Source organism: Rhincodon typus, chromosome 16, assembly GCF_021869965.1.
Source record: "Rhincodon typus isolate 14 chromosome 16, sRhiTyp1.1, whole genome shotgun sequence".
NCBI classification, from domain to species: domain Eukaryota; kingdom Metazoa; phylum Chordata; class Chondrichthyes; order Orectolobiformes; family Rhincodontidae; genus Rhincodon; species Rhincodon typus.
The window spans coordinates 30,230,813-30,258,674 of record NC_063347.1 but is presented as its reverse complement, the minus strand read 5'-3'; the positions used below and the strand labels follow the sequence as shown (position 1 = coordinate 30,258,674).

The window sequence follows — 27,862 nt, the reverse complement described above, 5'->3', positions numbered from 1 at the left end:
TGTTGACATTGAGATAACGAGGTAAAATAGAATAAGCAAACAGAAGAAAGAAAGAAGACATTATTTTGTGGTCGAGATAGGTGGGGTGGGCTGTTGACCTATGCAGGATTGACATGACTAGGCAGAGCTGTACTCATCTTCACTCAAAATTCTTCTGAAAAACCATTGGAAAACTGACAGATTTTTTCATACTGGTTTTTTTTTTGCTATATAGTACATTTATTAAAGTTAGATAACTGTAGCTAAAAGTCATACATTTACCCTTTTAAACACTTACAGAAAATAAATATTGGCAATCTCAGATTTGCATTTCATGAATAACAAGTGAAATGGAGGTAGATTCTGTATGGAGGACGTTGAGAACTGTTATCAGTATATATACTATATGACCAGACTTATTTCGGAGAACTCCTCTTCTTGTTATTGATTCTAAATTAATTATTTAAATTTATCAAATAAAACACAACTCATAGCAAGATTCTCTCAATTTTAATAACAACTAAACGTTATTGAGCTGAAGTGTATAGATTTACAGACCATAATGTTTTTTCCGAAAGATTTACATGTTCACAAATTATTCATTAATAAGGAACTGAGAGTTACATTAAGTATAAAATGAGCGAATAGAAAAATAGTTCATATGCCAAAAGTTAGATTTACATGCTTTTAAATGAAGCCTTTTGGAAATTATTTTAGGTAATGAAGTAATTACCTCTTATGGACCAGACCAGACCCCCTCAAAATATTTTAAGAAGATAGCACAGAGCCGAACATTTTCTTATTTTAAAGGCATATGTAAAGTGCCGTGTTCCAGATGCAATGTGACTGGTCAAACCAGTTGATGTTTAGCAAAAACACAATTTATTTAAATACTATAGTTAAAATACAAACAAAAGAAAGAAGCACTTAGAATAACTTAACTCTGTTGGAAAACCTAGCCAAATTATATACTGTAACTATTACTAATTCACTGTTCCAATATAGTAACATCCTATAAACACACCCCCTGGCAAAAAAGAAAATTCAGGCACAGATTCTCATATGCAAGTCTTCAATCCAGGAGGAAAAAACATCAAGAGAAAATTCTGAGAGAGTAGCAGCTCGGAGACATTTACTGAAACTTCAAACTCTGTTGAAACCACAACAACTTCTGATGCTACTGAAAAACTAAAACCCAGAAATACCGATCTGAGTGCTGGCCAGACCCATTCAGGCTGTTAAAAAAAACAAAACCCAAGGCCTACCAAGCTGTTTACTCAAGTGGTGTTGGTAGCCTGCTCATCACCTCTGCCTTTTAAACTCTCTGCAAAAGAAGGTCAAAATAATGTCTAAAGTCACAGTATCATCACACCTTATACAGGCATGTTATAAGGTGCCAGCAAAGTACGACATTTATGGCCAAAAGGAACATTGATTGAGTTTCTCCTTCATCTCTTTTGAGTTCATCTCATCCAAGAGAGACATCCCCTGTTCCTTGGATCCCTTCCCTCTCAACAGTCCTTTTTGTCTCCCATGCTACCATCTATTGTAACAAATTCCTTTCTTTCAAGTACGGTCAGAAATGCTTTCAATTACATAAACAACCTCTCCTCAAAAAACCTACTGTTAAATGTCTCTGGACTTATAAATACCAGTTCTTCTCCAAATTCCTTTCCTGCCTAACATGTTGAAAATAATGTCACCTGTTAAGTATGTGCTTATCTTTCTTCTAACTGGATGTTTGGATCTCTCCAATCAAGTTTCTGACTCTGTCACAATGAAATAGCAGTGATCAAATTCCAAACAGTTGTGCCTGCGACTGAGATGCACGATGTTCCTTAAATTTTTCAACCTGCCTGCAGCCACTGACATGCACACTAGTCACCTCAAAATGCCTCTACTCTGCTGTCCTGCAAGACTGACCTTACTCGTTTTACCTATCCAATTGGAACCAGAGCATCTCCAGAAATGGCTTCTCTTCCCACTCTTCCATGATTAGCACCATTATGTACTGTAGCCAAATTTGCAGATGAGAAAAATAGGTGGAAAGGCAAGTCATATAGGGGATATAAACAGTTTAAAGAGAGATTATTGGTAGATTAAGTAGACAAAAAATTGACAAATGGAGTATATTTTGAGAAATGCGAAGTTGTTCAGTTTGAAAGGGAGAACAAAAGTACAGCATATTATTAAATGGTGAAAAACTGCAGAAGCTGCAACACAAAGAGACTTGGGGGTACATGTGCATGAAACACAGAAGGCTAACATACAGGTACTGCGAGTAATCAGGAAGGCTTACTGAATGTTGCACCTTATTTCAAGGGGGTTGCAGTGTAAGAGTAGCAAAGTCTTACAGCAACTGTACAAGGTATTGGTGAGATCACACCTGGAGTACTGTGAGCAATTTGGTCACCTCATTTAGGTAAAGATAACATTTATTGGAGGCAGTTCAGAAAAGGTTCTCTAGGATGATTCCTGGTATCAAGGGATTGTCTTATGAGCAAAAGTTAAACAGGTTGGGACTCAATTCATTGGAATTCATAAAAATGAGAGGTGATCTCATTAAAACAAAAAAGGACTCTTAAGGGGCTTTACAGGGTAAATGCTGAGAGCATGTTTCCCCTCATGAAAGTGTCCAGGACCAGAAGGCATAATCTCAGAACAAAAGGGCACCAATTCAAGACTGAGATCAGGAGGAATTTCTTCTCTCAAGAGTTGAGTGTCTTTGGAAATCCTTGCCATGAAGAGCTGTGGAGGTAGAGTCCGTATGCATACTTAAGGCTGAACTAAATAGATTATTGATCAGTAGGGTAATCAAGGGTACGAGGAAAGCAGGAAAGTGGCCATGAAGAATGTCAGACCAGCCATGATCTTATTAAATGGCACAGCAGGCTCAAGGGCCAGATGGCCTACTCCTGCTCCTATTTCTTATGTTCTAATTTTCATTCCTTCTCGAAAGAATATTTGCTCAATCAAAAACAATGTGTGTTTACATATGTAGTTAAAGTAGCAAAACAACTCAATACATTTAGTTGACAAATAGGAGCACTTATTATGCATCACAGATGTTACCAACACAAGTAAATGATTTCTAGTGCTTCAGGGTGTACCTATTACTGGGTAAACTACATTTTTCTCCACAATGCACTATTATTTCCCTAGATATCTCAGAATGGACATTGAGTTTTAAAGTGGATATCTCATCATGCACACTTCTGATCCTGAGACTGGTTTTCCATAGCTCTGATATTCAAGTTTCATAGCTTTGATAGTTCATGTTCTATTCAGTTCCAAAAAAAAATTATGATTTTTTAAGAACTATCAATATTTAAAGCAGAAATCAGAACAAACAGCCATTAATCTACACAACTATATCACAAGATTTTTTTCTTTAACATTGTTTCTACAAAGACTGATTAAACAAACCAAGCAGCGAGCTTACAACGACTAAAGTTGTAAACTCTTTTTACTTTCCCAAAGCTTTTTCTTAGCTCACAAAATTCGCCTAAAGGTATGCCACAGCCGTCTGGAAGTACCTTCACGTTTCCTTAGTATTGCAGGTATTCCTTAAGGATCAAATTTCACAGAAATCCTTCTATTAGATTCTAAGCAATCCTCCAATTTTCTTTACAGATCTCATGACACTTTAGGTTCTTGTCCTGGCATTGGATATACATAGACTGATTTTTCCCAGTCCATTCCTACAACATCTGTATAGTTTAAACTAAACGTTCAAGATGACTGATTTCTGCCACAAGACTGAGGAGCACAGTAAATTTCTTCCACTAGTTACAGCAAATGTTCTAACTGTTTTCCCTTCTGAAAACTAACTAGACTGCCTTCTTGCCAACAAACGCAAAGATAAATAATAGAAAATACTCTTCTCACCAATATACTCCCCGAGTCACTATCTTTATGGCAACTTGGCATGCTTTAGGATAAATCAAATAGAAATGAAAATGTGCTATTTTACCTTCAACTTGTATTTGTTTGATTCAATTTCTCATGTGAATAATTTGTATTTCTAATTGATGCAAATGTCTACTCTCCAAACCTATTGGCTCTACAATCATAATGGAGGCTAAGGGGTGACCTATAGAGGTTTATAAAATCATGAGGGGCGTGGATAGGGTGAATAGCCAAGGTCTCTCGCCCTCCTGCCCTTGGGTAGGGGAGTCCAGAACTAGAGGACATAGGTTTAAAGTGAGAGGGGAAAGATTTAAAAAGGGACCTGAGGAGCAAATTTTTCAAGCAGAGAGTGCTGCATGTTTGGAACGAGCTGCCAGAGGAAGTGGTGGAGGCAGGTACAATTACAACATTAAAAAGGCATCTGAATGAGTACATGAATAGGAAGAGTTTGGAGGGATATGGGCCAAGTGCTGGTAAATGGGCCTAGATCAGTTAAGGATATCTGGTCAGTGCGGACAAGTTGGGCCAAAGGGTCTGTTTGCGTGCTGTATAATTCTATGACTCTACAAGTCACATCAAAAAAGAACTCAAAGTCTGTTCGAGAACATCTTCTCAAATGAATGGCTGTAATGGGTCACATTAGTATGGAGTTCCAGATCTGAATCTTATATAAATATCTGCAGTCTATTTTATTGTAGCCTGCATTCACCTGGATGGAATGCAAAATAGATCCAGGTTTAAAGTGAAACAATCTCAGCATCAAACAGTAGTGTCTGAAAAGTCAATCCAGGCCACCTACAGCTTTCACACATTATCCCCATGTTCTCTGACGTAAATGGTATTGAATCCAGCTTGTTTCAAATTTAAAATTCTCTTCTTTGTATTCAATTCCCTTCATGACCTTGCCCCTCCTCTAACCCTATGCTCAACTGTAGCCTTACAAATCTCAGAGAATTGTGTTCCTCCAGTTCATTGATCATAGATCACAGAATTCCTAGAGTGTGGAAACAGGCCCTTTGGTCCAACAAGTCCACACCGACCCTCAGAGCATCCCACCCAGACCCATCCTTCTATAACCCACCTAATCTACACATCCCTGCACACTGTGGCCAATTCAGCACGGCCAAGCCACCTAGCCTGCACATCTTTGGACTGTGGGAGGAAACCAGAGCACCTGGAGGAAACCCATGCAGACACGGGGAAAACGTGCAAACTCCACATAGACAGTTGCCCGAGGGCAGAATCAAACCCAGGCTCCTGGGGGTGAGGTAGCAGTGCTAACCACTGAGCCACTGTGCTGCCCTTGTGCATCCTTGATTTCCTTTCCTGCAGGATCGGCTGATGGACATTCAGCTCTGCAGGAATTGAATACAAAGAAGAGAATTTTAAATTTGAAACAAGCTGGATTCAATACCATTTACGTCAGAGAACATGTTTGAGAATTTCTTCCCTAAACCCAACTCTCCTCATTTTCCTCTTTCATCATGCGAAAGGAAGTACTCAATTTTCTTGATTTGTGTATACAGAGGAACAGTAAGAACTCTGAATAATTCAAGCAAACAGGAGAACTGAAACAAACAGAAGCAGAAACGGCAATTCAGCCTCTCAAGCATGCTTTGGTATTCAACAAGACCATGGCTGATCTAATCTTTGTCTCAATTCTATTTTCCTGCTTGTTCCGCATAACTTTGGACTTTCCCATAGTTCAAAAATCTACCTCAGCCTCGAATATCTGTATATTCAATGATTGAGTCTCAACTGCTCTCTGGATTAAAGAATTCCAAAGATTAAAGACCTTCAGAGAAGAAATTCCTCAACTCAGTCATAAATGGGAGAGCTCTCATTTTGAAATAGTGAGAAGATTATGGGGAGGCAAACAGCACCATAGCCACCACTCCCCCACAGAAAGAAAGGTTGGTGGCAAGCCAAAAACAAACCTACCCCATGGCTATAAAGAGCTGTGGTGAACTAAATCATTGGGTTATGTGACTTTGTCCCTCAGTGGGAAAAAGTCCCATCTCCAGAAGCTGCTGACTGGCAGTCTAGGCAGAGCCAGAGGTCTATGGTGGACACTAGTGAGACTGCAGGCAGGCTCACGAAGGAGGCCCAATGGATTACAGAATAAGGTTAGGCAGGGGAATGTTTGACAACTTGGGAAGGGGAGGTGAAAGAGGTTTTAATGTATCTGCAGGTAGGAAGAGGGTATTACTTTCTTGGAGTGGTGCCCCTGATGGACAAAGGGCAATCCAAATCCTATCCATTTCCTTCCTACCATTTTAAACACTTTTAAAGAGAAAGGGAATTCCCACCTGCCTACTTCAATCATTTTATAATGCCAGCAGCATAATATTGGGTCAATTGACTTTAAACAAGCTCAATTAGCCCTTAATAATTTATTTACATATCGTGGGTGGCTACCAATTTCAGTGCCAATCTGCCATCTATTTTATGGGATGAGCTTGGGTGTGGGTGACAAGGTGGTGGGCCATCCATCCAATCAATATTACATAAAAACAAAAACATACATGGTGAGTGCATATAATATCTAGCCCAACATCCATTAAGTATTTGACCTGTTAACCCCCTCTGAATCTTATATGATTCAAAATTCAATTCAGTGCCCTAGGATCTTATGGGACCATGGACAATGACAAACAATGTCAGTGCCTCAATTCTACTTTATGAAAGGCATCTCTAATTGGTGGCATTCAGACAGACACAGTGGCATAGTGATAACATCATTGGACTGGTTGACCAGAGGCCCAGGTAAATGCTCTGGTCACATGACTTTAAAAGACACCATGACAGCTGATAGAATTTGAATTAAAATAATTCATAAACCTGGGCCTGGATTTCACAATATTTTGCTTTTACTGCTGACACTATGCTTGTTTCCAGCAACTTTTGATATTCAAGATTAGCAGTCAGCCTACTTGTAGGACTTTCGAACATGCAACACTATTATGGGGGCAAAGAGTTCAAATACCCCACAATTTTAGATGAGTTGGGCCCTTTTAAGTAAATACAGGTCACAGCCTCTTAGGGGCGTCACAGACAATGGGAGGAACTCTGTTCCAAGTGGGGAACATTACCTCCTTACAATGGTCCTGACTCCATCATAGCTACACCTCATGGAATGAAAATATGGCAGGCATCGGGTCTTTGCAAAGGAGACAGACCTTGCTGCCTCCTCCATGAAAACCTAACCCTAGTCTTAGTACTGGTGACCACCAACTGTCAATAAAATCCATCTGGCCTTTTAATGCCATTCTGGCAAGGAAATCTGCTTTCCTTACACAATATGGCCTGTGTGGGTCTCCATACCTACAAGTAATGTGGTTGATCCTTAAAAGAACAGTTCTGATGAAGGGTCATTAATTCAGCTACAGAAGTTGTCAGGCCTGCTGACTGTCAACTGAAAAGTAATGCAATATTCCCATTTAATATCCAAATCAGGAGAAGAAGCAATCTTGAAAGTTCCAACAACTTTGTGCAAGTCTGACATGCCCAAGTGGAGGTCAAACAAATTGTGGAAGGAGTGTACAAAAGTCCATACGTCCCATCCCACTTTTTCAAACACCACCTTCCCCACCTCTGGTAGGTGGTCTGCATTCAGTATTTGACTATCAATCTCTCAGGAGCCACAACACTGGAGTGGAAATAAAGTCAACCTCAGTCCTTGGGAATTGCCCAAGAAGGAGGAGAAACATATTGTTACAAAGTTGGGTACAGTAATTGTGAAGTGGAAGGTAGGAAGTTAAAATGTGAGGCAGATTTGTATGTATGTGAGCAGCAGCTGTAGTTGACAGTACAGAGAGCCTCAAAAAGTGAAACATGTGTATCAAAAAAGCCTTACAGGTGACAGGCAAAACAGCAGTCTTGTTTTGATGTTGCAACAATGAGCCTGAATTCGGCAATTAATTTAAAACCAAACTTAGCAATTCAAAGCCAACTGAATTTTAATCTGATGGTGTTGACAATCTGGAACCAATCATATTGTAAAAATTTGATTATGTCATTATGGGTATATAAGATGAGAGCATTTGGAAAATCAGAGTCAGCCAACTGCCATCAGAAGAGAGACAACTGCCACCTACCAGAGTTAGCACCATTCAGCTCTCAGAGAAAGCCCATCTAATTAATCAAAGGTACCACGGTGTTTTAGCTCAAAGTCCACGTTGAAGAAATCATTGAGATAAAACATCCCTGACGGCAGAATTAATGGAAGAAAGGCATTTGTGAAGAGAGTGGAGATGACAGAAGACTCCAGAAGACAGTCTACGCGAGCTTGGAGAGATTAAGTTATAATTTATTGCTTCTTATTAATTGGGTTTATATCAGTGGAACTTGTCTTTATTTAAACAGCATTCCAGTAGAATTTAGACCAGTTACAGAGAAGTGAGTAGTTAGTAGTCTAAGGGGGAATTGTTGGTTTGTTAGTAATTTTGTTAATTTGTTAATAATTTTGTTACTTTGTTAATTGTTGGGTTAAATAAATAAATTGTTTCTTGTTACTTGTAAAGTGGAGATCAGGGATTTTCTTTCTTTTAACCACTCTTACTAGATTATGAGGGGAAAGGTGAGCTTCTCTGGGTGTTTAGGGTGTAATTATTAGAGGGGAACCCTACTCCGGTCATAACAGATCGGGGCTGGTGTTTTAGTTTAATTATTAGAGGGGTTAAGCCATTCGCTGTGCAACAATATTATGCACAAACTCTTAACTTCACAGATACTCCATAGTAATGTAGCTGCTGCTCAAGTTCCAAAATCCTGAAGACAACAATTTGCACGACCAAAGGCGTCAAATTCAATGGTACTATTTAAACTATAATAAGGACACTAACTACTTTGAACAGTTTAAGTAACTTTTATCACCCTGTCAAAGTGTGAAAGCCTATCATTAAATCCTTCCAGCTATCCCCTCTGCCTTCAGGCGTACAGCCAGTGACATCATCTGCAATTGCTGGTTACATTTATCTGGAGTGGTGATGAAGATGATCTAAGGTGAAATTGGCTAGACACCTGCATACATTTAGCTTTCTAAAGTTGAATAAGACAAAATATTTCCATTTCTCACAGCTTGTCTACTGCCAAGCAGCTTTTGTGCATCTTAAATATTTTATAAAACAGAGAATGAATATTTCCTTTGTGCTTTTTAGAAATGTCTGTCATATTGACCAGGCCAAATTGTGGGCCAGTTTTAATGACATTAATGTGTGGTGATATGCAATTGGGACTGCATTACCTTTACAAAAATACATAACTCAGGCCTGTACCACAGCAAAGTAGGGATGAAAATAATTTTCTCCTGTGATTGACACTGTGCTCATTTCACAGCATCCACCACATTTTTTCCCTCTATTACAGCCTGAACTCCAGCTGAACATTTTCTTAGTTTTAGTGTAAGACATGACAAGTATTTTGGGTATCTCCATCCTAAAATATCAGCCTCTTTGATGTTTGTGAACAAAGGTTATTTTGTATTCATTTCATTTACCAATCTCAGAAATCTTACAAAAAACAGTTACTTAGCCATTGTTTGATAACACATTAGTTTTAGCTTAAGAAAGTGACCATCAGTAATTTTTATGGTAAAGTTAAAAATATGAATGCAAGTTTAAGAATATAATTAAACGGTCATGAAGGCTCTTGTCAGGATGCTGGGGTTCAAGTCCAACCTGCTCTAGAGGTATGTAATAACATCTCTTCATAAAATCCCTACAGTGCGGAAACAGGCCATTCGGCCCAACAAGTCCACATCAACTCTGAGGAGCATCCCATCCAGGTTCACCATCCCACCCATCTATCCCTGCAACCTCCATGGCTAATCCACCTAACCTACACATCCCCAAACACTATAGGCAATTTAGCATAGCCCATCTACCTGACCTGCACATCTTTGGAATGTGGGAGGAAACCAGAGCACTGGAGGAAACCCACACAGGCACTGGGAGAATATGCAAACTCCACACAGACAGTTCGCCCGAGGCTGGAATGCAGACTGGGTCCATGGCGCTGTGAGGCAACAGTGCTAACAACTGAGCTGCCCCTCTGAACAAGTTGGTTGAAAACATCTATACCATCCATATCTATACCACAGAAACTCAAAATACACTGCTAACTCTTTGGAATTTTAGCAACCAAAGGTATTTCATTGAGGACAGTTTAACAGATTAAGAAAAACATCAGAAATTTAAGATGTAGGCAACTGCATCTGATATAATCTCGTGATGGAGTGGGGCCAACATTTTCAATTCCAACAGAAGTTACTTATCCAAAATGTATTACAAAGAAGTTATCTTCAATGTATAGTTATACTGAAAAAAATCCCAGATGCTAATTTTACAGGAAATCCATTTGTTCCTATGGCATATGAACTCTGGCTACTGATTTGAGGTTAAAGTCAGGTCAGATTACATTGAGAAGACATGAACCATTGCACAGGGAATATATGGGTTACCCTTATCAAAGATGAACTGAGATTAGTGCTTTCAGCATACATTCAGTTCCAATGATAAAACAGGTTACTAACGGAAAAATAAACACAGATGTAGCAAATTATCAAGCCATTGTCCAAAGTATCTTATTGGGATCAACTTTTTTTTTCCATTTCACTATCAATCACTCTACATCACATCCTGAGAATCTTATTTGATCCATCGCTCCTGTCACACCTCATTGGAGTAGTGCTCTGGAAATCTAGTCCCGTTATTCCCCCAAATCATCACAAAAGTTAAAGATTTTAACAAGTATGAGAATTCCCAATTTACCCGATTTTCAGAACCAGGGTGACAAAAAACATGGACAAGGTTTCTGCATTTAACAATAATTACTATTTAATACAAATCAATAGACTCTAGCTACAGGTAAACAATTATGAACTGTTGGTACATAACTATTGGTTAAAATTCTAATCCCCTTACATATGCACACAGACAGACACAAACTGGACAAAAGACTAGGTGTTATCAGCAGAGGCAAAGACTGGAAAAGAAGGTGAATGGTTCATATTCACAGGATTTACTGAGATAATTCTTTTGTGGATCAGAATGCTGCTTCTTGATCTTTCTTCTCTTCATGCTTTTAATTGTTTGCAGGAGGCACAAAGAGACTGATTCATGCTTATAAAAAAGTTCTCTGACATTAATTGAAAGTCAAAACATACAGCAACTGAAAGAAAATAAAGTGGTTTCCTTCAGGCTTAAAGTATTTTTTGCTGCGGAAAAAGAGAGACAGCTCCTGAGCCTGTGGATGGCCTCTTCCTATTTTGTTTTATCCTCAAGCACTTCAGCCATCTGGGAAATAATCAAATAGTTGTTGGTAGGTAGAAGGCCTATGTCATCAATAACTGGTCAACAATTCACAGACCCATCAGCTACTTGTTGCCTGCTGAATTTCCATTTCTATACAGCTTTTGGTGCCATCTCATTCGCAAACCATCTATTACTGCTTGAACCAGCAGCTATGAAAACAGTACTTAAAATGAGTATCAAGCTACATGCTTTCAAAAACTCCAGTAATCCATCATCATTTAATCCTTGGTTTTCAAAACAATTATTTCCCATTTTCAAAGAATTATTCCAAAATAAATAGACATGGTTTTACACTCCCATATTCAACCATATTCAGTCCGTGTGACCTAACCTTAATTATTAACTAAAAACCAAAAGAACTGCAGATGGTGTAAATCAGGAACAAAAACAAAGTTGCTGGAAAAGCTCAGTAAGTCTGGCAGCATCTGTGAGGGGAAAAAACAGAGTTAACGTTTCGAGTCCGCTCAGAACTGCAGTTAATTATTAACTAGTTGCAGTAACTGGAGCAAATGTTAACTACAAACCCAGTATTTCACTTTCTCAATAATTTCTTCACAATCTTATAACATTATTGCACTTTAATCCCCAAAAAGTAGATTTACTTTGAGGAAATAGGAGTCAGATAGATATACAGACAATTTTAGACATGATCAGGTTTGGAAGGAAGCTTAGATTTCACTGCCGATAATGAGGTAAAATAGACATTTAAGTAACAGAAATCACCAAGCTTACTAAAAGGTTGCTATGTATTTAATTTCAAGATTACTTAGGAGTTCTTCAATAAAAGAAATCTATGGTTTCAGTCATCTAATTTCCTGGGGTAAACATGATAGATACTTAATAAAATTGTTGCCTCTATGTTGTTAACTGGTACACCAATGCAATTTACTGTAGTTTCAAGGCATCAGTTTATACCAGTTTTCCACAATTTAAATTCATGATTTTTCTTATATCACTGTGAAAAAAGTCAAGAGGCAGTCAAGTGACTAAATCAAAAAGGTGAAGGAGAAATTAAATCAATGCGAACTATCACATTATCAGGATGGCAAAAAAGCCTGAAAGCAGATCACCTATACAGCCTATTGTGTGTTATGGCTTGTAATTCACAAGGAGCTAGAAAAGGTGGAAAATACAAGCACACTGGCAGAAGGAAGCAAACTAAGCTAGTATACTGCCCTGAAATTTCTGTATTCAAGGCTTGAACTTATCCAAGAGGACTGGAGTTTGTGGTGAATCATCTTTGAAGGTCCAGGATAAAATTAGCTTGGAAAATAATCTTGTTCTACCATGGTATGATGCCTGGATACCAACCATTTGTGGTTGAGGTAGATTATTGCAACCAATCTTTTTATGCTAGTCTCAGGGGCTGTTTATTAGTTTGTAGCAGAGGATTTATACAAATAACTCTTAATTGAAGAGGCTCATGTCTTAGGTAACAGATAATTTATTACATCTCAATAACTATATACAGATTACATTAACACTGAGGCATATTAACTATTATTATGTAGAGGTAGATAAGACACTTGCATCTCTATGAAAATACTATGCCCAACTTGCTCCAACTGTAGCTGCTTGATAGTAATCGCCAAAAATCCTGCTCGCTGCTCCAACCAGTGGCTTTGTTATAAATCAGAATCAGCAGAGCTTCAGCTTAGCTCAGATCAGCTATTTCAGGTCCATTACCTTATTCAACATATGTCTGCCAAGCCTTTTCCCACTTAATTTATACAAAGGCTTGAACATCTGTGTTACATTTACCACTTGTCTCCAGCCCACCCCCCCACCCCCATGTCTGACTTCACATCAAGTGAACAGTTGGGTTGACAATTCTTCCAGAATATGCTTGTTTCAGACTAGGTTGATAGATAGGTCATTGGTTTCAGCATGGTTGCCCTTGATGTTAATCTTTTGGTTGTTTCTCCTCTGGACAATCCTTTATCGCAGCGTATCTTTTGCTGAGAACTTGTTTGACCATTGACATAGAGTAATGGACCAGTGCCATCAACAATCTGCGGAACCTCTGATTTCTCAATGACCATGATGGAAAAAGTAGTTTAATCTTTTAAACCATGCATGTGATACTCCTGCCAATATCACACTTTTATAAAATTGACAGGTCCTGTTAGATTTTCTGAGACAAGGTTTTATTTTTATCGGATTTGCCAATGAATTTTCCTGGTCTCTGTTTCAAAGATGACTTAGATAGCTATTTTTAAAATTACATTTTCCTTGGACTATCAAAAGTCAATAAAGATTGATCAGAAATGCCAAGAACAATTTTGACTCTTATCAAATCTGTTTGTAAAGCTCCATGAATATTGATTATTTGTATAACTGTCTTCAGATTCACCTGGAAATTGGACTCTTCTGTTGAATCTTGCCTGTCAAAGAATTCTACTTGTTCTTAAATTAGACTAATTATGAAAAGTTTTTATAACATCGCTGAAGGTATTGGTCTTCTTTCATTTTCTGGTGATTGTAGCATGAACTGCTAATGAACCAATTGCATGGAACACTGTATTAAATTCTGTGGTTAAGGTGGTTAACTTTGAAGCAATTCAACATCTCAGACTGCTTCTCTCTATTAGGAGTGTCTCTAATCTGGAACATGCTAGGAAGTATTATGTCTTTTTCCATTTCTTCTTAATGCGTTGATTAAAAACTTATTCCTGTGAAAGTATTTAAAATCTGTATGATTTCAATATTGTTTTAAAACTGATGTTCTGTAAGCTTGTCCTTGTATTCAGAAAACTTCCAAATTAAACTGTTATAAACTTGTTAAAATCTTCAAAGCTTTATAATTATTTTTCAATCTATAATTAATTCTTGATATCAATTGATCTCTATCAAATTATTCTCATAAAGTTTTAATTTGTATTTATTAGTCGTCTGTTGTGATTTACTGCTTCCGGACTTTTAAAAAGTCTCATCTTGTTAAAGATGTTATTTTGCAAATGTTAGTGTCACGTTCTTTAAAGTTTCTACTCTTACCATATCTTGTCTTCTTAAAGCTTCTTGCTTTTAAAATTGATCCTGTTTTAATGTCCGTTCCTGAAAAGGTCTTGTATTTTTACGACTGCTTAGTTCCCAAATTCTGTCCAGTAGCAATATTGTTGCAAGAAAGCTCTAAAGCCTGTTTTTAAGTCCTAATTTTCTTAATATGTCAGAAATTTCACTCTGGTTTCTCTTTAACATAAATCAGATGGAGGCTTCATGCCATTTTCCCTTCTTGGATTCATTTGCATTGCTTCCCCCTACAAAATTGTGATTCGTACTTTTCATGCTAAAATACATCATATTTTTAAATAAGACTTTTCCTCACCTCTAAATTGCTTGTACGATGTATTTTCTTATGCAACGGACTTGCAAATAATTCTATTACTCATATTGCTGGTTTTGAAAATTTTTAAACATGGCTTTGTTTTTAAGTTATGTTTCTTCTCTGGCTGTATAATGTCTGTCCGCAACTGCAACAATGCATGTTTTAATGGTAGGTACTGTTTTATGGATTTTCCAAGCTCTCCAGCCTAAAATGCGTAGTGTAACTAAGACTTTTACCTTTTCTCTCTTGATGACTTAACTTGCCACTAGAGCACAAGATCCCATTGCTTCTTGCTGATTCCCGGCTTAGTTTTGCTGCCGTCATCCCAAACATCACTGTCTCCACTTCAAACTGGCTTTTTCAGTGCCACTTTCTCTTGTCTGGCTCATTTTTAACAAAACTTAGAACAGCCTTCTTACAGTTTCAGGTCAGCTTTGTGGGTAATGCTTCCAGCAGGCTGCACTGTCTGCTGCTCTCTGTTTACTCGAATTCAGAAGCCAAATGACTGGATTCTCCTTTCTTAAAATGGCAATGACTTAAAGTGGTAACACTCACTTTTGGGTTGAAAATTTCTCTTCTTTCCTTCTCTTCTGATTTGTTTGGATTCCTTCTCATGGATCGAATCCGCTGCAATCAGGCTATAATATATCATGCCTGAGTATCAACCAATGATGGCTTGTGGTAGAGAGCTTCCAACAATTCTCTTTTCAATGCTAGTCTAAGGGACTGTTTGGTATTCTGTAGTGCACCATTATTAATTCTCAGCAGAAGAGGTTTTCGTCTTAGATAACAGAAGGTAGCCTTAGTGGGCAAGTAAGATACTTGCGTCTCCACCAGAAGACAACGTCTCAACACTTACTAGCTCCAACTGTAGTTCCCTGACTGCAATTGGCAAAAAAGCCCAGAAATTCTGCTACAATCTGCTCATGCTCGACCCAGTGGCTATATTATATATTAGAATGGGCAGAGCTTCAATTTTTGTATCCTTCACTTTATACAACAAATTGAAGACCAGGATTTAGTGCTGTGTGCAGTAAAGTGTGAGAGTGAGCCACTTCAGGGGCAATTGACTCCGCACTCCAAAAGTGAGAAGGTTCACTGGAGCAAGCACCAATTAGGACTTAAGTGCTGCCCAGGAGCTTCCCATTCAATCAGTAGCCTCACCACTTAAGTTCCTATGTTCGCTGGCCAAGTAAAATCTGGTGGCTTCAGAGAATTGAAGGATGTTGCTGGAACCTAAGGGTGCATTAGTCAGCAGGGAGGTGTTTATTTGAGAGTATGGGAGGAAAGGACGTGAGACTTTCAGTGGACACCATCTGCCCCCACAAGGCTTTAGTTGGTGGCAAAGTGAGAATATTGCCCATGGACCTTCTCATCCAGAGCCAAGATACTGACAGACATCCCATTGCTACATCCAGAGAGTGTAAAAATCAAATTCAGGAGACTAGAACTTGCAAGCGAAAAAGTAACCCAGGGGAATCAATTTGAAATAGTCACCAAGATTAATGACAAGTTTTGGGAAAAGTTTCTTTACGCAGTGTTGGAATAAGGAATGCTTCATTATGGCAAGTTCTTTGCCATCAGGAACGAGTATTCCGGCTTTTAAGATAAAATTAGATGACTATTTACAGATAAAAATATAAAGTTATATTTAGTTTCAGATTGCTTTAGAAAAGAGTGAGCATAGATATGATGGGCCAATTAATGGTCCTGGGCCTTAAATGAATTCTGCTGGCATCAATCAGAACAATCACAATTGTCTTATTAAGGTTACCATCTCATATCTGACAAATGGTTTTAAATGAATAGTTGACAATACAGTGTAACCATCATGCATAACTAATATAAGTAATGACTGTGGAAAATCAAAATGTAATCTTCATTTTGCGTCATAATAAACCATGAAACTCTTTGCACGAGAGATTTAATATCAAAATTAACATAGAAAAATGAAAGTTTATAGAGTATATAACAGAACATGTATACACTCTCAGATTTCTAATAATTCATCAGAAATTTTGTATGTTTTCCATATCAGTTCAGCATTTTTAAAAATAAAGAATTGAGAGAAAGTTATATTCATAAAATGGCCATCAACCACTACCACATCAAGGAGGCTTCTATTGTGCCAGCAAATTAATAAATACACCCTATACTTACACTTGAGATGATCCAGCTCATTTTCATGTTTTCTGCTGGAAGCTCTTGCCTCTGCCAAGAGGTCTGCGGTGGGGTGAAGCAGAAGACAGGCAGAAGAACAGTGCAGATGAAACAGAAGCCAGCAAACATAGAACACAGAAAAGCAAGAAAGGCCGCATGAGAATGAAACAGAAGCCAACATAAAAGCCTTATCACTTTAAGTGCTGGCTCATATCTGTTTTTAAAACTGGGAATGTGCGCTAAATTTAGCATTCAAAATTTAAATTAAATTCCCTAAAATAAATAATAATAGTTTGAAGCCAGAAGGATCTTCTCCAATTGTAAACGACTTGGGCAATTACATACAAAGAACATGACCCAAAAATTCATACATTTTGCTCCTTGTAGCTAAACTCATAAGGCATCCGCCATGTGGACACATATATCCAACTGTGGAAAAGTGCTGTGACAAAACTGTCAACTATGACTGGCACTGGCTGAAATATTTTTTTACCTTAATTTTGATGCAGGGCTTCATTTGTAATTATTTTTAGTTTCAACTTATTGGGAGTGATATTAGTGCTGCTTCTTTGAAATGGTTTTCTGTTCAATCATGGATCACCAAAAGTTAAGTACGTTTCACAATATAAAGAAAGGTTTAAATAAAAAACAGGATTGTTACAGTTACCAACCACCACTTTTTGCATTAGCTCAAGTATTTCAGAACAGGACTGTTAATGCAGTATATTCTGTGACAGTCCAAGACAAAAGTAAGCACGTATAGACACACATGAATATGCTTTGGCTGCAACAATTTAATACATTAATGCATGCATTACCAGTCCTATTTTTGAGTAGCTTAATTTTGAGGAAGCAGAGGAAAGGGCAAAGGAGAGAATAAATATAGCGCAAGACCCCCTCTGGAGTAAAGAGTGGACACTCAGCACTGAAGTTGCAGCTGCATTATTAGGTGCAGGTTTTTGTTTTGAAGCGCAGCTTTCATTTTACTTGCAAACCCGCATTTGCTTTGCCATTTATTGGGGCTTCTCAGAGTAAATACAAATACCAATTCTGAATAATTCAGAATATCATTTATAACTACAGATGAGGTGCCAGATGACGAGACAGTGGCTAAATGCTGTACCTTTGTTCAAAAAGGGATGTAAGGAGAAGACTGGGAACTACAGACCTGTCAGTCTGACTTCAGGGGTGAAGGAGTTGTTGGAAGTGATTCTGAAAGATAGGATTTATAGGCATTAGGAGAAGCGAGGGATGGTCTGCATGGTTTTGTGTGAGGGAAATCTTGTCTCACGAACTTGATTGAGTTTTTTGAGGAAGCAAAGATTGATAAGGGCAGAGCAGTAGATGTTGTTCACTTGGACTTTAGTAAAGCCTTTGACAACGTTCCATATGATAGACTAATTAGTAAAGTTGGATCACATGGGATTCAGGATGAACTTGCCAACTAGATACAAAATTGGCTTAATGGCAGGAGACAGAGCAGTGGTGGAGAGTTGTTTTTCGGTCTGGAGGTCTGTTACCAGTAGTGTTCCACACAAATTGGTGCTGGGTCCGCTTTTGACAGTTATTTTAAACAAACACCAAAACTAGTGGTATAGTGGACAGTGAAGAAGGTTATCCAAGGTTGCAGAGATCTTGATCGATTCGGTCAATAGTCTGAGGAGTGGCAAATGGAGTTTAATTTGGATAAATGCAAGGTATTGCATTTTGGTAAAACAAACAAGGGCAGAACTTATACAATTAAAAGTAGGGCCTTGGGTAGCGTTGTCGAACAGAGAGACCTAAGTGTTCAGATTCAGGAACCTAATTCTTTGAAGTTTCCATCATAGGTAGACAGGGTGGTTAAGAAGGCGTTTAACACAGTTGCCTTCATCGTTCAGATTTTTCAGTATAGGAGTTGCGACATTATGATGAGGTTGTACAAGACATTGGTGAGGCTTCTTCTGCAGTACTATGTCCATTTCTGGTTGCTGTGCCATAGGAAGGACATTATCAAGCTGGATACAGTTCAGAAAAGATGCACCAGGATATTGCTGGGAATGGAAGGTTTGAGTTATAAAGAGAAGCTGGATAGGCTTTTTCACTGTGACTTTTTTCACTGGAATGAAGGACATTGAGAGGTGACCTTAGAGGTTTTTACAATCTAAAGGGGCATAGATAAGGTTAAGAGCAAAGGTCTTTTCCCTAGTTTTGGAGAGTTCAAAACTAAAGGGCGTAATTTTAAGGTGAGAGGAGAAATATTTGAATGGGTCCTGAAGGGCAACTTTTTCTACATGAAGAGTGGTTCGTATATGGAATGAACTGCCAGAGGAAGTGGTAGATGCAGGTACAGTTACAACATTTAAAAGATATTTTACAGGTACACGAATAGGAAAGGTCTAAAGGGATATGGTCCAAATGCAGGAAAATGGGACGAGTTTAGTTTGGGATTATGGTCGGCATGGACTGAAGGATCTGTTTCCGTGCTGTATGATTCCATAATTGGTGTGGAAAGAACAATAAATAGAGTGTTAATAACAACTGCAACTATTAAAAATATATCTTGTATTGAAATCTTCTCAAAAATGAAAGAGAATCGAATTTAAAAACATGAGTGGTTTATCCGTCTATTGTTTCAAACCTTAAAAGGTACATGTATACTATTGAAAGGTGGACATCATTTGCATACTTAGAGAAATCTATTTGCATGTTTTTGGTGGGACAGGTTTCGTATTGATGTAGCAGACCACAGAAGAATGATCTTAATATATTTTGCCAGTGAAGGGAAAAAAAAAAGACAAACAACATCTAATTTGAAAAATAAATCCATTTGAATTAGCCTAATAGCAATTTGAAATATACTGACAGCTATTAATAACTTGAAAAGTGTTGCGGTTGGTTGGCTTGCCGAGCTGGTTTGTTCTTGGTAACATCCTCAGTGCAGCCTCCGATGAAGTGTCGGTGTCTTTTCCCGTCTGGTTTTTAAACTCTGTTAGTTTGAAACTGACAAGAGTACATGAACACCAACTGGCTACAAAAAGACATGACCAATACTCATTCATCTCAATCCACATGGACAAGGAGAACCACGCCTTCGACTGGGACAACACCAAGACCCTGGGACAGGCTAGACAGAGACAAGCACGAGAATTCCTGGAAGCATGGCACTCCACGAAGCATGCTATTAATAAACACATTGAACTTGACCCCACATACATTCCACTACGAAGGAAACCCGGAAGTGAGGCAATCCATCTCAACGGACCCCAGAGTTTAAAAACCAGGCGGGAAAAGACACCGACGCTTCATTGGAGGCTGCACTGAGGATGTTACCAAGCATGGTAACGAAACGTCTGCAAAACAACAAACCAGCTCGGCGAGCCAACCAACCTCAACACCCACAACCCAAGCTACAGATCTACTCCAAAACCTTAGAACTTGAAAAATGACTAACCATTTGCTTGTGTAACAATATATGTACAAAAATTTACAATTAATTTATTGATACATATTTCAAAGATTAATTGACTTTAAAACTTGCAAATGTGAAACGATTACTGGATAGAAAGAAACTGCCAAAATAACAATGCAACTTTACACAAGCTCAGCAATTCACTTACTCCCCATACACAGGATGATCTGGTTTACTTATACGATGATGTGTTCTGGTGCGATATTGTACAGAAACTGAATAGTCAGGATTTTGAAAGGTGCATAATACTCAGTCGATCATTTCTACAACAGTCTCACAAAAAATGTGCTCTCCATGTCACAAATTGGAGTAAATATTTTACAATGGTTACTACTACTTCTCATTCCTGCTCATTCCCCAAATTAAACTTGCTTGATCTCAATATTATTTTGAATAATAAGTTGTATATCTTGTACTTTGTTATCAACTTCAATATTTATGTTAAAAATACTTTATGATTAATTGCTTGCATGAATGCATTTATATACCAGATTTAAAAGGCTAATGATTGCAAGATAATTTTAAATGCTCAACATAGGTTTGCAATGACCACATGCTTGAACAATTTACAAGCTACAAAGGAGGTCAAGTCCTCAGAGTGTTCCCCTTGACCTCTTTCTTCCGATATGTTGATGAGTGGGTCAGTGTTGCTTCCGGCTCTTGGCTAAAATTGGCAAATATTGTCAATTTTGTTTCTAAATTGCACCCTTCTTGAAATTTCACACATTCCAATATTGATTTCTCCAGTCCCTTTCTTGACCTCCCTTTCTCCATTCTGGAATAAGCTATCCAGAAATGTCTACTGCAAACTCAGTTTATGCTTCTTCCAAACCGATTCTTCTAAGAATTCTATTCCATTCCAACAGTGGGTACGACTACCAAAGTTCTTCGCAGAAGTCAAATGAGTGAATAGTTGGTTTTTGGGATACAATGCTTCCTTTTAACCAGTGAATAAGTCACTGTTGTGCTTTGTTTTGAAAAATATCCCTGTGATGAGTTGCTTCTATGGATTATTTGGGTGTGTCAGTTCAAATTCTAAAATTCACGCGAGGGCATAAATGTCATCTGTAACTGACTTCTCGTTGTATTTCTGTTTCCACAATCTTGTTACAATGGGGGCTGACAGAAACACTGAATACCTGATTTTGATTTTTTTTTTACAAATTTGATATTACTGATGGCAGTTTAAATTAAATATCATTATTGCAACGAGTTTGTAATGTCCATTTTAGTACAAGGATATGAAGTATATTTTGTGATAGAAGAAGAAGATGATCTAGTGAAAAACATTATAATTTTGCTCATGCTCATGAACCTGATTCATTTTTATATTCATTTGCGCCAACATTTATTGTTTATTCATAATTGTCCTTAAGGAGGTGCTAGTGAGCAGCCTTCTTGAACTGCTGTAGTCCGTTTGTTGTAGATACACCCACATTGCAGCTGGGGAAAGACTGCTGGTATTTCAGTCTTGGTGGCCTCCCAGCAGGCTTGAGGAGAGGTGGGGTGGGGAGGGTCCTAAACATGTTATGGTGTCATGGCGATACAGACAGAAATTCCCTCATTTGTTTCTGGGATGGTGAGGGCATTCACTTGGATGGGAGGGTGCAGTCCTTCTATGGAGTGCTTTGCTTCCAGACGTAAGCTGAGCAGTGGTTGCCACTTCTCGTGGTACTGCTGAGACTGCTAATCTGCTGGCCCTCAAACTGGCCAGCAACTTCTGAGGAAGGCAGCTGCTTGATACAAGACAGATACAACCCTGGGTCCCGCAGGCAGTCAAAACAGGGACAGCTTCTCCCTTTGAGCCTACTGATAGCAGACTAGACAGAAGACCAAAATTTAGCTCGTAGAATCGGAGTTATTTGATAATCTATTGCAGAGATTTGGAAAATATTAGCAGCCTCTACTTGATTAAATGATCTTTACAGGAGTATTATGGTTTATTGGTCACGAGAAGCATTATAATTTACAGATGGCTTGAAATATAAGGATATTCTTGGATTTGTAGGAATTATGAACTGTCTTTCAAATGTTTAGATGGCAAAAGAATGAGCAAAAACTCAACTAATGAACTGGTTCAAATGTTAAATGAAAGTGAAGTGGGAGAATGCTCACTAAAATAACAGATCAAAATTATGAATTGCAACCTTCTGTTAATTTATAGAATCCCTACAGTGTGGAAACAGGCCCTTTGGCCCAACAAGTCCACACCAACCCACAGAGCATCCCACCCAGACCCATTCCCCTGTAAACCCACCTAATCTACACATCCCTGAACACTATGGGCAATTTAGCATGCCCGATTCACCTAGCCTGCACATCTTTGGACTGTGGGAGGAAACCGGAGCACCCAGAGGAAACCCACACAGATATGGGGAGAATGTGAAAAGTCCACACAGTCGCCCAAGGGTGGAATCGAACCCAGATCCCTGGTGCTGTGAGGCAGCAGTGCTAACCACTGAGCCACCGTGCCACCGTTAACTCTCTGTTAGTACTGCTAGATTAGAGAATAGTAATAAATTCCAATGGTACTGCAGACAGAATCAATATTTATATGAACTTAATAAAAAGGCTTTATCTTGATGCTTCCAAACAATATGATGCTAATAATTCTAACACTAGGGACAATGCTTTCGATAAGGTTCCACATAAAAGAGATTACTCGGTAAAATTAAAGCACATTGGATTGGGGTAGTGTACTCACATGGATAGAGAACAGATGGGCAGACATGAAAGAAAGACTAGGAATAAATGGTTCTTATTCAGACTGGCAGGCAGTAACTAGTCAGGTATCACAGGGATTAGTGCTTGGATCACAGATACTCAATATATATTAATAATTTAGATGAAGGAACTAATATATTATCTCCGGTTTGCACGCAACACAAAATGTGAGGAGGATACAGAGATGCTTTAGTGTATTTTGGACATATTGAATGAGTGGGCAAATGCATGGAAGATAAAGTATAATGTGGATAAATGAGAGGTTTTGGTCGCAAAAACAGGAAGGCAGACAGATATCTGAACGGTGTCATGTTGGGAAAGAGGGACGTGCAATGAATCCAGGATATCTTTGTACACCAGTGACTAAAAGTACGCATGCAGATGCAGCTGGGGTTGAAGGCGGCAAATGGTATGTTGGCCTTCACAGTGAGATGATTCAAGTATAGGAGCAGGGGCATCTTGCTGGATTGTATAGGCCTTGGTGAGATGACACTTGGAGTATAGCATGCAGTTGTGGTCTCCTTATCTGCGGATGTTAGAGAGCGAGAGCCGACTAGTTAGGACTACATTCCCTGGAGTTTAGAAGAACGAGGGCATATCTCACAGAAATCTTTAAAATTTTAACAGGTCCCGGCTGGGTAAACGCAGGAAGGATGGTCCTGATGACCAAGAGTCCAGTCAAAAATCATTCCAGAATGAAATGAGGAGAAATTTCTTCACCAAGTGTGGTGCGCCTGTGGAATTCACTGCCGCAGAAAGCAGTTAACACCAAACATTAAACATTTTCAAGAAAGAGTTAGATATTGTTCTTGGGGTTAAAGGGATCAAAAGGTACAGACAGAAAGTGGGAACAGTATACTGAGTTGGACAATTAGCCATATCATATTGAATGGCAGAGCAAGTTTGAAGAGCGAAATGGACTACTGCTCAGATTTTCTATGTTTCTATGAAGTCTTCTTTGACAATAACACAAACTGGTAAAAATGGTTGGCTGTATAATGGGGTAAGTTTCAAAACTGATAGGTATGTCATTTATCCGATGAATTTTTTAAAAAAAAATTCATATTCTAAATACCTGAGGAAAAAGCACAAAAGCTCAAATGGGTGGAAAATCAGAGAACTATCAGAAACTGTTCCTTACTGCCATCCAGTGGCAAAGGTTTGTATCCATATTCTAAGAGTGAAATTGAGTGAGAAGACTGGACATGCCAATTTGAAATCAGCAATGTTGACAGAAATATTTCACTCAAATTTGGAAATATGCACTTACGGGCATGAATTCCAATCACAGCTAAGCTTTTCTTTAATATATATGTAAATTAATAATTAAATTGCTACAGATATTTTATTATTGTTGAGTCATAAATTTCAAGTGAAGACTGACCGACCAGCTGTGAGGATTGATGTTGGGTCCATTGTTGTTTGTCAATTACCGAAATGATTTAGTTGAGAATATAGGAGGCATGGTTAGTAAGTTTGCGGATGACACCAAGATTGGTGGATAATGAAGAAGGTTATCTAAGAGTACAAAAGGATCTTCACCAATTGAGTCTGAGCTGAAAAATGGCAGATGGAGTTTAATTCAGATAAATGCAAGGTATTGTATTTTGGCAAGACAAACCAGGACGGGACTTACACAGTTAATGGTAGGGCCCTGGGGTGTATTGTCGAACAGAGACACCTAGGCATGCAGGTTCATAGTTCCTTGAAAGTGGTATCATAGGTAGATAGGGTGGTGATGAAGGCGTTTGGTATGCTTGCCTTCATTGGTCAGAGCACTGAGTATAGGAGTTGGGACGTCATGTTACAGCTGTACAAGGCCTTGGTAAGGCCACATTTGGAGTACTGCATACAATTTTGGTCACCCTGCCAAAGGAAAGATGTTATTCAACCGGAAAGAGTGCAAAAAAGATTTGCAAGATTTTAGCAAGCCTGGAAGGTTTGAGTTGTATGGATAGATTGGGACTTTGTTCCGTGGAGCGTAGGAGGCTGAGGGGTGATCTCATAAAGGTTTATAAAATCATGAGGGGCATAGATAAAGGTGAATAGCAAGGGTCTTTACCCCAGCGTGAGGGAGTCCAAAACTAAAGGGCATTGAGTTTTAAGTCAGAGGGGAAAGGTTTTAAAGGGACCTAAGGGGCAATTTCTTTATGCCAAGTGGTGTGTATATGGAACAAGCTGCCAGAAGAAGTGGGAGAGGAGGGTACAATTTCAACATCTAACAGACATTTGTATGTGTACATGAATAGGAAGGGTTTAGAGAGATATGAGCTGAACGCAGGCAAGTGGGACTAGTTTAGAAAACCTGGTAGGCGTGGACCAGTTGGGTTGAAGGGCCTGTTATCGTGCTGTATGACTCAATGACTCTAAGTCATTGCTAGCGATTCTGCTTTAGAAGGTAGAAGTTTCAAGCCCAACTTCAGAGACTTGAGCAAATCTAGGTTGGTGGCTCAGTGGAGAACCAAGAGGTTCCTGCAGTATTGAAGATGCTGCTGTTCAGCCTCTTCAAAAGATCCCAGAACATTTTTCAAATTTGAGCAGACCAGTTCTCCAAGTATCCTCCTGGCCAATATTTACATTTCAAGCAACCTCACTAAAAACATATTATTTGATTGATTGATTGCTTGCTTCTCGATGATCTGTGAGAAATTGGCAGCCACGTTCCCTACATTACAATCATGACTACACTACAACATTACTTAACTGGCAATGAAACATTTCAAGGCCTCTTGAGAACACAAAGAGATGTATAAATTTAAATTCTTTATTATGCAGTCAACAAATCAAGCATCACTATGAAGTGATACAATGGTTACTGTGTAAAAAATTGATTTGGACATTCATTTGAAAATGTATAAAGTGTAATATTAGAATGAATATTCAAGCAGGTCACTGACTTATACAATAAGCCAAAGCAAAGATTCTTGCATCTGTGTTGCAAGATCTCAACTTCAGATATTAAATAATCAAAATTCAACAAGCTCCGTGTTGAGCTCTTGTCCATAGATTAAAAACAAAATCAGTGTAAAACTGCCATATAATCACATTTGCAGTACTACAATCAATAACTTTAGGTCCCCGAGTTGACTAATAATTATGGAAACGTATCATCGGTAATTGGACTAATAATCCAGAGGCATAAACTACTAACCCAGAAATGAGTGTTCAAATCCCACAAAGGATGGCTGCTGTCTGCACAGGACGGGAGGAACCAAGTTATAAACATTCAGAAAAATGACTGCATTTCAATCCCTATGCGTGCTCATCAAAACAAACAAACAAAATTAGAATGACAGCTCTTGACATCAAGGCCGCATTCGACTGAGTACGGCACCAAAGAGCCCAAGCAAAACTGGAATCAATGGGTATCGGGGCAAACTCTCTGTTGGCTGCAGTCATATCTGGCACATAGGGAGATGATTGTGGTTGTTGAGGTCAATCATCTCAGCTCCAGGACATTTCTGTTGGAGTATTACTCACGGTAGTGTGCTAGGACCAACCATCTTCAGCTATTTTATTAATGACTTTCCCTCGTTAAAAGTCAGAAATGGGGATTTTTGCTGTTGATTGTGCAATCTTCAACACCATTTATGACTCCTTAGATACTGTCCATGTTCAAATGCAACAAGATCTGAACAATATCCAGGCTTGGGCTTACAAGTGGCAAGTAACATTGATACTACAAAAATGTCAGGCAATGACCATCACCACAAAAAGATGATCTAACCACCAGCCCTTGACATTCAACGGTATTACCATCACTGAATCCCTCACTATCGACAACCTGGGGGCTCCATTGACAAGAAACTCAACTGCACTCAGCACAAAAATACACTGGTTACAAGTCAGAGGCTAGGAATACTGTGGCAAATAATTCACTTTCTAACTCCCCGAAGCCTGTCCATCATCTGCAAGATACAGTCAGGAGTGTGATGGAATACTCACCACTTGCCTGGATGAGTTCAGTTTCAACAACACTCAAAAAAACTTGACACTGTCCAACAGAAAGCAGCCCCCTTGACTGGCACCACATCCACAAACATCCACTCGCTCCACCAGTAACAGCTGTGTGTACTGTCTACAAGATGCACTGCAGAAATTCACCAAATATTCTTAGACAGCACCTTCCAAAGCCACAAACACTTCCATCTAAAAAGGATAAAGGCAATCGATACATGAAAACACTACAACCTGCAGGTTACACTTCAAATCACTCACCATCCTGATTTGGAAACATACCACTGATGCTTCACTGTCACTGGGCCAAAAGCCTGGAATTTTGTCCCTAAGGGCATTGTGGGTCAACCTACAGCACATGGCCAGCAACGGTTGAAGAAAGCAGCTCACCACCACCTTCTCAAGGGCAACTAGAGATGGACAATAATTGTGAGTCAGCAGTGATGCCCAGGACCCACAAATGATAAAGAAAAATTTAACAGCTGACTTCCACTCTGAATTATATGTTCCTAAAACAACATTTCTTATGTTTATCGAGCACCAATCAGAAAGGACTTGAAAAGGACTGCCAAATGCAAAAAATGATCAAAGCACGTGAAAAGGAAGAAAAACAAGTGAAAATGTTGGAACATATTATATTTAACGTGAAAAGATACAGTGGATAGCATAAATGACATAAAAATATACAAGGTACATTTCTACGTTTATGATCAATTATGTAATGGGAACTACTGTTTGTGTGACTTCCAAAATCAAGTGTTATACATTACCTAAATTAGATGCAGTACATTAAAGGTTAATCTGCATGCTAATGGGGTCCAGGAAACATTATCCAATCTGCTTATCAGATGGTAATTCTGGGGTTATTTTAAGTTGTTTTAACGCTCACGTTACCGAGTTTAAAAGACAGAAATACACAAGATAACCCAATATTTAGGTTGAAGCTTTAGTCAAAGAGCAGCAATATTTTAAAATGGAGCTGAAATTTGATGGCTGAGAAATAGAAAGTAAACTTCACTAATTTACAACAGGATAAATTTAATG

At 38.6% G+C, this 27,862-nt stretch overlaps 1 protein-coding gene across 2 annotated transcripts in view; it reads right to left on the bottom strand.

Moving 5' to 3' along the window:
• Positions 1 to 27,862, bottom strand: part of slmapa (sarcolemma associated protein a) — a 254,138-nt gene that overhangs the window by 44,353 nt on the left and 181,923 nt on the right. The window contains exon 13 of one of the 2 annotated variants that reach the window (XM_048606409.1): positions 16,687 to 16,749. The exons of the other annotated variant lie outside the window; for it this stretch is intronic. Within the exon in view, the coding sequence (XP_048462366.1) occupies positions 16,687 to 16,749 (63 nt within the window). The remainder of the gene's footprint in view (positions 1 to 16,686; positions 16,750 to 27,862) is intronic. 2 annotated transcript variants of the gene reach the window in all.